Raw genomic sequence first — 12,080 nt, 5'->3', positions numbered from 1 at the left:
AGCTCCCATGATATTCTTCCAAAGAATTTGTGAAATGGTGTGTGCACACCACGCGCGCTCTGCGACACCGAAGTGCAAGCCCTTGTCATGCAAGCTAGCAAAGTCCCCGCAGTGAAAGGCTCGGCTCCCATCCCCAGCCGGGCAGGGAGAGCTTTCGAGAAACATGGTTTATTGGTGAACCTCAAAAGCAGAGGTAGATCTCTGAAGAAAGCACTATAGAGTCAACTCTGCCTATAGGGTTCAGAGAAGACGTGATTGGGATCTCAGGGTGGGAAAAATGGGTAGGGGCAGCTGTGGCTGTGGGTGGACTGGAAGGTGCCAAAGACAAACTGAGACACCAGTGAAATGGGAGGCCAAAGCAAAGAGTTTGAACGCGACGTGCTGGAACAAGGATAGGGAAGGTGGGCTCCAGAATGGGCATGCTGCCCGACTGAGGAACAAGGCAGATGCTCTTGGCAGATAACCTTATGTTTGGATGTTATGGTACTGCTAGGCAGGTGGAGAGGATGGGAAGAAGGTTACCAGCATGGGAGTTGACAAATGGGATGTCATCATTTCCCATATGGGTAACTGTCTCCAATCTGTCCTTTCTATCCAACTAAAAGCTTAGGCTATCTCAGCAGAAAGAAGGCATCTCTGGCAGAGATGAGCAGTCTACGTAAGGTCTATACTAAGACCTGGAAATAAAGCCTGCAGGCTGCGGGGCAGATAGAGGTGGCAGGAGACAACAAAGAAGCAGAGACAGTGATTTCCAGGACGATTCAGTTACTAAATCTAAACTTAAAAGACTGACTTTTACAAGTCAGATAGCGGGAGCCTCTAACAACTGAGAGCAGGACAGCTCAAGGGCTTCCCAGAACCCCCTTTTCCATGTCTTGTTTTTGACGTGACTTTGGGGGCCTGTGAGGAGCAAAGAATGAAAATGAAACAACACAGTCATTCCACAGCTGCTTTTATCACTTTATTCATATTTCTAGAGTAGACTCTTTAGCAGCTAAGCAAATACCTGAAACTTTCTCATTTTATATATATATATGTGTATATATAGAATCATTCAAAAAGACATAATGAGGAATTCTGCAAGTGTTTTTCCAATGAATATGCAGAAGGAACATTAGCACCCCAGTAAACCAACTCTGAAGGTCTTCCACTAAAACCCTATAAAACCCAACGATAGTCATAAATTAGCACTAGATTAATTCAAAGGAGAACTTATCCCCCCTCTGCGTACCTTCTAATCCATATCTCCAAGAGGTCATTTTAATTATCACACTGTCACTGCTATTCATTACTCTGCTTTTGGAGACAGAGAGCCAGCACTGTGCCTTTTGGATGCCTTGGAATTCATCATATGAAGGCATTTTATTCTCCCTAAAAAAAGTGCACAGTTTAACCCCCTCACCTTGAAATACTGACAATATCAGGTCCGCTTGGAGTTTTAAGTCATTTGCCTTCCAGTGGGATATCTCTTTCTTGTTTTCAACAAAATTCCCCTTATCAGACAGATACTAACTAATGAAAGCCCAGCTAATGGGTGGCTAATGCACAGACACAATCAGCTCAAGTTTTGTCAGATCCTGAGTAGCTTGTCCTTGGCATGCAAAGCCAAGTTTTTGTCCTGGCTTGTACCTGCTCACTCTTCCTGGCTGCAGTAATGCTAACCAGATGGCAACCATGTGCCAGTGGCTCCCAGGAGGCCTGTTGTGGTGGGGCTCCAGAAGTGCATGAGAGTTCCCAAGACACAGAATGCAGACCTCAGCATTGACCCTGCTTGCTCGGTATTTACTCGTATGGAAAGGAGATCAAGGACCTTACACTGAACTCTCTTTTATCCATCGAGATACAGATATGGGAACCGTATTCAAAGACAGATAAGCGTACATGAGGGCCTTCTAGCTTCCTGGCTGCATGAATGCAACCCAAGCTGCTTTCAGTTCTTCTTAGGATCACACCTTGGCTCAGTGTTAGTCACGTTCAGGCCTTGTAGCCAGGTCTCCATTGCTGAAGAATCAGGGAGTACTTTCACAAGGGAACAGTAAATTTAAATTACCTGGAAGGTCTATTTTAGCCTGTAATTCTCAGTTTTTCTCATACCTTTTAATTTATCCACAGGATGTGTTCTTCTCTCACACAGGCCAGTGTGAGGACCCAGCTGAGTCTGACTCTGTTCCTAGATGACGTGGAGCTCAAGTCCTGGGAAAGAGGAGAGGAGCAACCAACCCAGCTCTTTTACTAGAGAACAGAGTGTCTGGGACTATTACTTCTTCAGGGTTACCCACACCAAGAAGAGCTCATTCAGTCTTGTTTCAGACATCTGTCTTCACCCTCAGTCTGGTTCATCCTTTCTCTCTATCCATAAAATCATAGAATCTTCATGGTTGGAAAGGACCTTTGAGATCATCGAGTCCAACCAAACAACCTACAATTTCTGCCACTAGAACATGCCCTGACGTGCCAAATCTAGACGTTTCTTAAATACCTCTAGGGATGGTGACTCGACCACCTCCCTGGGCAGGCTGTTCCAGTGCCTGCCCTGTTCCAGTGGGTCCTGGCAACTTCTTTCCTCCAAGCCACCATTGCAGCCCAACTCCTAGCAGAAGACAGTGAAGAGAAGCTGCTTCCCAAGGCTTCTGAAGGATTGGCAAGAGGCACTTCTAAATGCACTCTCCTTTCCCATTCCCTGGGAGACACGTGGACTCCCCTCAGGGTCACCCTCTTTTACTCTCCAGTTTGAGAACCTCTGGCCTCGTGCTTCAAATCTGCATCACCGGCAGAAGTTTCAATTAGTCACACAACACAGGAGACAAGACTGCCTAGTGACAGTGGCTTCGAGCAGAGACTTCACCTGCTGTCCGTGTAACGGGAAGGTGGTGAGGTTTTGCTTGGGACCTCTTAGGGTAGTGGCACAACACTGTTCACCTCTTTCAGCACTCCCCCCTACCTCACGCTGCCTCAGCCGTACATCTGTTGGGAAGTCCAGTCTTCCTAGACCCCAACCAGTTTTTGCTGGAGGACCACGGTTCCTGCCTCTTAGACAGGTCCTGCAGCGAGTTTCACACCTGCAGCCTGACAGCAACATTTCTCATTTGACCCCTTTCCTCAAATGATCTGATAGAAGAGCGAAAAAACCTAACCATGCAGCGGATGATAAACGGCACACTGAGGAGCGCCTGCCTGACTCCCAGAAGCTATTTATCAGGCTCTCTTAATGCAAGCTAACAGGGCTAGCACATGCAATTGGCATAAGAGCTTCTGAGCCTGACACTAAAAGGGGAGACATCACATGGTGCAGCAGGGGAGCCAGGACTCCCTCATTAGCTCATCGTATGGATTACCCCTTTAAAGAGAGAGAGCGAGCCTGGTGGAGGGAGGGGAGGCTTTCTCATCTTAACAAATAGCTTTTCAGCCCCCGCAAATGATTTTTGTAAACCTATTGGGTCACTCTTTTTTTTTTTTCCCCCCCCAAAGATGAAGGAAAAAAAGAAAAAAGAAAAAAAGGCCCTGAAATTGATTTACCATCTATAAATAAAAAAGAATCAATAGTAAAATTTCTGGCTAATTTCCCTCTCCCTCTTTCCCCCGTGGGCTATTTGTTATCTTAGAAATACTTGTCTGGGGAAAAAAAAAAAAAAAAAAAGAAACATCATCAGTTCCAGCCCCTGACGTGCTCCTCCGCCTCGCCCCGCAGACCAGCTCTCCTCTTCTCTTCTCTCATCGCTTGGAGAGAGACTGGTCCTTCAGGTGCATCTGGCTCCTCTTCTCTGGCTTGCCACCAGCATGGCCGTTCCCTTGGCCCCGCGGGGTAGTGCATTTAAAAAGCGGCAGTTTTTCCTTCCTGCCAAAAGAAGAGAGAGAGAGAGAGAGGGGACAGGTATTGTAAAACACTGCGGTGTTTCAGCAGCAGGTGAGCCGTGCGTGGGGCGTGCTCTGAGGAGAAGCCATGGGTAAAGTCTCGCAGCGAAGTGCATCTGTAAGGAAGGCTTTGGCAGCTCGAGACGAATTAGAGGTGGTTGAAGACCAGCTGGTCCCATCCTCCTCTGGCCAGAGCAGGGTTAGTCCTTCCAGGAGACTTCAAGGGCTTTGCGCTAGCTCTGAGCTCTCCGGAAGAGGGGCCCCACTGCTCCCCTTTGGGTAATGCACTTACCACTGTTTTCTCCTCACTGTGGCTCCCGCATGCCTGAAGCGTTTCACTTCATTTCTGCTCATTAACAGCCCTCACATCACTGTGATCGTTTCCTTCTGGGGCATATACCATTCACAGGACAGCTGGGTTCAGGAGTCTGCTCACCACTGGATTGTCCCTGCTGCCAGGGGTGTTCACAGCTGGCGCCAAACCCTTCCATGACAGACTCCCACTGGGTGGGCAGGGAACACCCAGCATCCGCACCAGGGCCTTCAAAGAGCCCGATGTGATACTGCTATTTCACCGTGCCCATTAACTCCAATTATCCAACAGTCATGCAGAAACTTAGTTGTCACTATCGTTTGGAGTGTGGTGTTTCCAGCGCACCTTTCGGGCTACAGTCCTAGCAGAGCAGTGGGACTTTAATTACTGGCCTCCAAAGGAGCAGAGTTGTGCTAAACACAAAGTACTTCTGCAGTGATGCCCCAGGAGTTCATGGGCTAAGAACTGAGCTCCTCACAACTCAGCATCACAGAAACAGCTCCTCGTCCCCCCGCAGCTTGTCCGAGGGCACAGACCTTCTTTGTAACGCTTTGGTTCCTGAGAAGTCTCACTGTTTGTTTCCCAGACAAAGTGCTGCTGGGCGTGTGCTTACGGTGTGCGTGATGAATGTTGGCTGCTTTAAGGAAAAGTAAATCTCTGTCCTTTATTATCAGTTAATTCTGTAACATCTCCATTCTATTTGTTTATATAGTCTCTTTGCTTAGAGGCCTTAATTAAAATCCTCCATCTCACAAGCCCAGCACTCTCGCCGCCTCTCCTCCCTCCGGGTCCTGACCGACTTGTGTTTCCCAGCGAGATGGGCACGAGCGACCGGGAAGCCTCAGCCCTGCTCTGTCTGGCTGCTGGGCAGAGCCAGGCTGGGGGAAAAGTGGCACAACTCACACCATTGTACCCAGAGACGTGGCTTTGATGAGAGGCGGAATGAAACGGAGCATGGGTCCTGCGGCACCATCCCTTGCTGCCCAGGGAGACTCGGGCAGCACCAGGCCATCGCAGAGCAGGGAGCTTCGCCGCACAACCCTCTACCAGCACTGGTGTGTCACACTGGAACTGCAGATGTGCCTCTGAGCCAAACGCTGGGACCAAGAGCCAGAGGAACCAGCTCTTGGCTGCCCTACAACCCTGCCTGCAGGTCACCGGCGGAGAGCGGGGTCCCTCCACACTTGCCCCAGGCAGCACCAGCTCTGAGCAGCCATCATCATCCCCTGTGTGTACCAAGCTTCAACCCCATGGTGCTGCATCTCCCGCTTATCTTGGCAGAGCGTGAATTACCTCCCCTCGCCAAGCTGGCTGTGCTGCGGCTGTAAAAGCAGATATACCTTTTGATGGCTTCTCTTTTGTAAAAACAGCAAAACCTGACTATCGGTTCTCATCCCGCGGAAGGAAATCAAACGGTGCTGTCAGCTGTGCTCACACCAGCCAAGAGCTCCGATGAACCCCCCAGTACCCACCACACCCTGCCGATTTTCGTTCGTTCATCCCCCGCTGCTATGGTAGGACACAAATGGAGAGAGTCCTCTACTCGTGCCTGATCTACTCTTTAAGCACTCAGTCTGCTCCCTCTAACATCAGTTACCTGTATTCACTACGGCAGCTGGAGACCCAAGCCACGCCGGTGTTGGTGCTGTACCAATTCCTACTGAGACACAAATGCTAGGAAGGGGAGGACCTATCCGTTCACACAGCCATGTCACCAAAAGTGGAGTGACTTACCAAAGGCCACGGAGCAGACCTGGGGAGAACTGGAAGGAAGAGAGCTGAGATGGAAACCCAGGTTTCCACCCTGAGTCTCCCCTGAGGAACTGGGCCCCTCTAAACCTGCCTTCCCCGCCACACAGGTGCATGCTTGTCAGTGCTTCTTTGCAGAAGGAGGTTTGAAAACACATTTTAAAAGAATTGAAATAACGTAGGGGCCAATGGGGCGCAGGGCCGAGAGGGCTCTACCTCCACCAGGCCTCCCCTCCCCACTGCCATCACAGCTGCCACCAGTTCAGCATCTACTGCATCGCCACTCTTCAAGCGCCAACCTAAGGCACAGCAGTATCTTGAAGAGATAAACACTGAGACAAAAATAAATAAATTAGCGCCCTGGGAGGGAGATCTGAGAGGCACACTGAAGTGAGAACAAGCGGTTTCTCTGGTTCTGTGTATAATTACATTGACATGTTCCTAGACAACACTGGAGACCCAAACACAGCAGCAGCTGTGGACCAAACGGAGAATCACGCCAAACACAGGAAAGCCAGACAGTCCATCCATCCCCTGCCCTGGGGCTGCATCAGCACCGCCCGTGTTGCTCCTGACAGCCCGCTGCCTGCTCCCGGGGGCAGAGCCAGCGCCAGACGGGGCAGGCAGGGCGACGGGGCAGGCAGGGCTCGGTTCCTGGCCATGCCGGGGCTGGCTCTCCCCTGCAGACATGGATTTCTCTGGACACACCCCATTAGAGCAGCGTTGCTGAACGTCATTCCCATTTTCCTCTCTGCAAGTAGAGGAAACAATGTAAGAGGAAACACTATAAAAGGAAACATGCAAAGAGGATAAAAATGGGTCTTAAACGTCCTTCTTTTTTCGTGATTTGGGTAACACAGCACTTGCAGGTGGGATTTTTAGACACTGGCCCTTTTTAGCAGCCGTCCAGGCGCCCACTGAACTGAAGCATCGTGAGTATCAGCCACTCCGTTCACATCAGGTACTTGTGACAAAGTGATTTTTCTGGACGCACAGACAATTGACAGACAGTCGTGATCAAACCACAACCCCGCTGCGTGCTCATCGCACATACAACAGTTAATCTTGCAGCCGCGCAAACTGTTTTGCAAATTAAAATCTCAGAGGCATAGCAATTACAATACCAAATTTATACCACATCTCTCAGTCAACTAATTGTACATCCAAAAAATCACCACTTGAATAATCTGAATACATTCACCTTTACAGCTGAAAAAAAAACCCACTACATGCTTGATCTCAACACAATTTTGAGTTACGGAACCCCATGGGAAAGAAACGCCAACCTCTGATTTCAACAGCAAAATTGCTTCTATCTAAATACAGCAGATGCATAATTCACATTGAGGTGTAACATCTTGGTGTTTCCAGCGATACATTCTGCAAAATGGAGATATTCCTATTGCTTCCTGTAGCTCTCGGCCCGTCTGCAGGAAGACAAGCCCTACATACGCCTACTCCAAATGTGGCGTACGTGTTCACATCGAAAACAATGGTATCTGGATTTCTAATTGTTAGGAAACCTTAAACCTAAAAGGTCTCAAGATGAATCAGCAGACTTACAAACCAGGCTGATGTTTGAGCTGAGCTCAGCTTTACAAAGGCACCGCCATAGGCACCCTCGTGCACTGTGGTGTTTTGAGCTCTTTCACACACATGTTTCTTGACTTCTCTTTCCACCCGGTGAAGCAAGTTGAGGTGGGGAGCAACAGATTTGAATGAGTGACTTTGCAGCTGGTGTATTAAAGAGGGCCAAAATAGAAGAGAATTTTAAATTGCAAAGGCAGGAGAAAACTAAGTTATCCAAGCCACGTGAGTGGGATCAAAAATGAATCATCAAGGCTGGAAAATGGCTAACCTCTGATCCCTGAAACCAAGAAATCTGGCTGCTGTCATGTAGCTGCTGATCTAATTTTTACACTTTCCCCTCCATGCAGAGGAGACACGTTTCCATTGTGTCCATCGCAGCTAAACAATCAATGCCTGATTACTTCAAATGCTTTGCTCTCAGGGATGCACAATTACCCAGGCCCATATTTGACACTGCAAGGGGAGCGCAGTATTTTCTGGGAATGTCTGACAAGTTTCAAACGTAAAAAACACAAATCAAATGGCCCAGCAGATAATGACACCCAGTGCCCTGGCAGTTAGATAATGTGCGTGCTCCAAAGCAAGGCCAATTAGAAGCAATAAAAACAAATTTGAAATGTTAGAGCAAAGGTCAGAAATCCTCAGCCATTACTACAGGCTTGATTTCCCCCCCCCCCCCCAAAGCGGTCATCAGTGCCTATTTCCAGAAAGTGAGCACAATTCATGCTTGCCAGATGACCACCCACCTATTACATCAGATTACGATTTCTGAGCCGTACAAACCCCGCTAACGTGGTGCATGGAGAATCCCAGCACTATCTGGAAACCTCATCAGGTCCATACTCTGTGGTCCTACCTTTCTGAATGCAGGGGCTGGACCGTGTTGCTTATAGAGAAGGCATCATATTAGAGCCTGCTCCCCAGGAGAGGTTGCAGATGTCTCTTGCTCTGCCACAGAAGGGATCCTGCTGCTTGTCATCCATCCCTCGGTTCCTGCCCTCCTTCCCCAGCTCACTGCAGCAAAGCACATCTGCTTCACCAAGGAGCCAGTGCACAGAGGCAGGAATAATTAGCTTGTAACTGGAACCACATTATCACACAAGAGAAGGAGAAGTAGCCACAATTACAAGCAGTGCACGTGGCTCAGTCCTAGTCATCATTATATATCTTTACTGACCCTGGAGGAAGCTACAGAGAGGATGGGAATAGGTTTTGTCTTGTTTCCCATCCTCCTATCTCCTAAGGAGCAGCAGGAGAATAATGGGTTGTGCTTACCTGATGAGATTCTAGCAGAAAATGACCATCTCTTGAGCTTGTTCAGGTTAGCAATGTGATACTGGGATTAACACGCCACGTACATCAGCCATCACCCGCATTGACCCACCCTACACATAGCAGCAGCTGTCTCTGCTCTCAGAGCAGAGTGCTCCGTCCTGCTCTTCAGAAATCCAGGGAGAATCCAGGCAGGGGCGAGGCATGAAATAACACAGATGCTGTAAATCTGCTTACTGAGCCCTGGCTTCCTCACAACAACAAGCCCAGGGAAGGAAAAGGAAAGCAGGTGGGTATCTCCAGGCGTATCTATATGAGGATGCCTGTGAGAGCTAATCCAAATACATTTAGGGTGTAAATGTAAAGCTGATTAGCGAAACCACAGTAAGCTCCTATGTGGATATGCTCCTTCAGAGTTAAAGCAGCCATAATTCAATTTATTCATTTAGCTCATTTCCAAAAGTAAATTAAGGTAGAGCAAATTAAATTAAATCAGCTGACGGCACCTTCGTTTTGAAAGGGATTGTTAACAGGGACCCAATCTACTTCATACAGTAATGCAGATTATTTTCTCCTGCTGGGCCACCCGTCAGGCGTACTGGCTCCCTGGGCTAGTCCTGAAGTATTTTTACACACCTTGTGTTCAGAGACTGGCTGAAAGCAGGACCAAGCCGGAGGTGTATTTGGCTGTTTGCGTGTGCTTTAATGTGCGCGTGCTTAAATCCAGGGTAAAAAATCCTTCCAGCCGGCACTCTGGTTCCCAGGCGCTTGACAAGGTCGTTGTTGCAGCGTGGTATTTTGGTGAGCCCTCTGCTGGGAGCTGGCCCAGCACCGCAAATCTCCCCAGGCTCTGCAAACGGATCCTTTTCATTGAACCCACGCAAATGTGTCACCATTGAAAACCTGAAAGGTTTTCTTTAACGACAGCTACAAGTATCAAGAGTTGCATAAAACGTGCAGACCTGCGTGGGAGGGAGCTGACAGATTATAATTACCAATAGAGAAGGGGGGAAAAAAACAAAAATTAATTTTTGAGGCAAAACATATAATTTGCCTTTAAACCATAGTACTGCTCCCATTACTAATGCAATTTACAGCCTTGGAAATCACGCTGAAGTTGTTTGACTCCTCGGCAGTTCGGGGTTTGTTTTTTTTTAAATTTTCCTTTTAAAGGAGCACTGGCCAACGTGGGAGGAGAAAGCAAGGGTTTTTTTAGACACTCATACGCAGGGAGCCAGGTAAGACGTTCTGCAGGCTCTGGCTGCGTTTCAGTGCTAGCTGGTAGGACCGCGCACCACTGCAGCCCTGACTGGTGACATAAGGAAGACTGAAACACAGTCTGGTCCCACTTGTCCCTCCAAAAGCGACACAGCTATAGGGCACCCATGGACCAGGTTCTGGTGAGATCCCTGAGACCGGTTGCAATCCTCCCTCCAAGGAGGCCGGGATGGTGATGGAGGGTTTTCCAGCTGACTCTCTTTTTTTCTACCCTCATTTAATTTCTTTTCTCTATGAATCGTAAGTGGTTTTGCTGACCTTTCTCTGGAGCAGCACTGGAGGAAGGGGAACAAACCATTTACTTTGCTGTGTCTGCACAACTGAAGAGGCATTGACAGTAGCGTTTATGATACTGGCACCGTTTTGGTGCCTTGGGACTTTCAGGAGACTTGATGTTACAAGTAGCCTGGGGAGGTGAAGAGCCTACATGTATCTTCTGTGGGCAAGGGCAATGGCCAGAGCTGCAAATGTCTTCAGGATTGATCTGGGGAACTTCTCCTTAAGACCCGAATCAGTTTTCTTTTTCAGTAATTAAAAAATTTTAAAAATGTGGAGACACTGAACTTGCTGTTAGTAGCAATGGTAGCATCTCAGAGTGTCTGAAATGCGCAGCTGAAATCTGAGCTGCCTGCTTGCCCACGTTGGAGAACATGTAGTTTGGTTGGCCCACACAGACGTTTCATTCAAACCAGTTTTCTAACTGGGCTATATTTTCCTATACTAACACACACCTGTGCCCTGTCACCAGAGCCCCAGGGATGAGTGGCTCGAAGATGGCCAGCAACATCTCCTTCCATGTGAGAGAAGTCATGAGAAAAAAAAGAAAAGGCACCAGACTGTTCTTTCCCTCACTTCCGTAGAATTGCAGTGCTACTGTGCCCTGGAAGCTGTGGAGTATTTCAGATCTCAATTGCACTGAGACCAAATTTGGAGTAGAGCACTGTTGCCCTGACAAAATTTATAACTCTTGCTAGGACGTCCACTTTTTATTTTTTCTGTTTATTAGTCTCTGCTCTCCTCTTAACCACTGAAAATGGTGGGGGAAAAGATGACAAGACAGTGATTTAAGTTTGGGAGAAGCGAGATGGGGATAGCAGCAAACAGAGCCCCTAGAGAATGACAAGAAGCAGCCATCTACATAAAGCAGACAGGTGGCTTCGCTCCCAGCTCGCTTCACTCTCAGCTGTCATCTCGGTCACGGCCAGGTCAAAGAAAGCACTACCAGAGGTAGGTGAAACCTCAAAAATCCTGAAGGCAGATCTTAAAAGCGTAGAGAGGAGTTCTTTTCTGAAAGACAGCACCTCTGGACTGGGAAAAACATCCCAGACCCAGTGGGACGCAAGGACCCACACCCTGCCTATGCCAGAAAGCAGCAAATCCCTGGGATGGCGTCAGTCTGAGCCCGTAGGACCGCACAACCTCTGGACACAGCTCTTTAGTGTCAAGATGGGTCTCAAAATTTGAAAGGCTGAGTTGTCCTTGGCAAAAGTGCCTCCCATCAGACTGTGCCCATACACGGGAAGACATTCCCCAGTTCCACCCAGCGTGATGCAGATGATGGTGCCCATCGCCTCTGAGGATGACAGGACAGTCCCGTGGGCCTACCCAGCCTGTTGGATACGCAGCTGTGAACTCATACATCATCATTAAGGCTGCAAAGTCGAGCAGCAAAAGGAGGAATTGCCAGAATAAAGGCTGTCAGAGCAATTTTAATTCAACCTCCTGGCGGATATGCCTTCTGATGCGGGCTTTAATTACCTCATCACAGCCTACTTTTTCTTCAACGAGACCGCTGCTTCATTCAGGGTGTGATGGACAGACGGCAATTAATGAAGGGCCAGTCAATATTTTGTTCTGTCCTTTTTTTTTGTTCAGTGTGTGGCCCCAGGCAGTATTTGCTGCATGCCATCAAATTCCTGCTCCTAGACAGAATTATTCATCTTGTCCCGGACTTTTCTCGCGTGCGTGCAGCAACTGAGAGCATCCCACACGGGAAGGAATTTATCTTCCAACACCCCTGTGAGCA

The 12,080-nt window shown here is 48.5% G+C and overlaps 1 protein-coding gene across 2 annotated transcripts in view; it reads right to left on the bottom strand.

Annotated features, from left to right (window-relative positions):
• Window positions 1-972: 972 nt before the first annotated feature.
• The window catches only part of LOC134519544 (cytosolic carboxypeptidase 6), a 969,057-nt gene continuing 957,949 nt past the window's right edge, over window positions 973-12,080 (bottom strand). For both annotated transcript variants that reach the window (XM_063343896.1, XM_063343897.1), the window contains exon 13: window positions 973-3,835. In XM_063343896.1, the coding sequence (XP_063199966.1) occupies window positions 3,712-3,835 (124 nt within the window). In that variant the 3' untranslated portion in view covers window positions 973-3,711. The remainder of the gene's footprint in view (window positions 3,836-12,080) is intronic.

This window comes from Chroicocephalus ridibundus, chromosome 8 (genome assembly GCF_963924245.1).
Source record: "Chroicocephalus ridibundus chromosome 8, bChrRid1.1, whole genome shotgun sequence".
NCBI lineage: Eukaryota > Metazoa > Chordata > Aves > Charadriiformes > Laridae > Chroicocephalus > Chroicocephalus ridibundus.
Note: the sequence above shows the minus strand (reverse complement) of the source record. Positions and strands in the feature narration are given on the sequence as shown.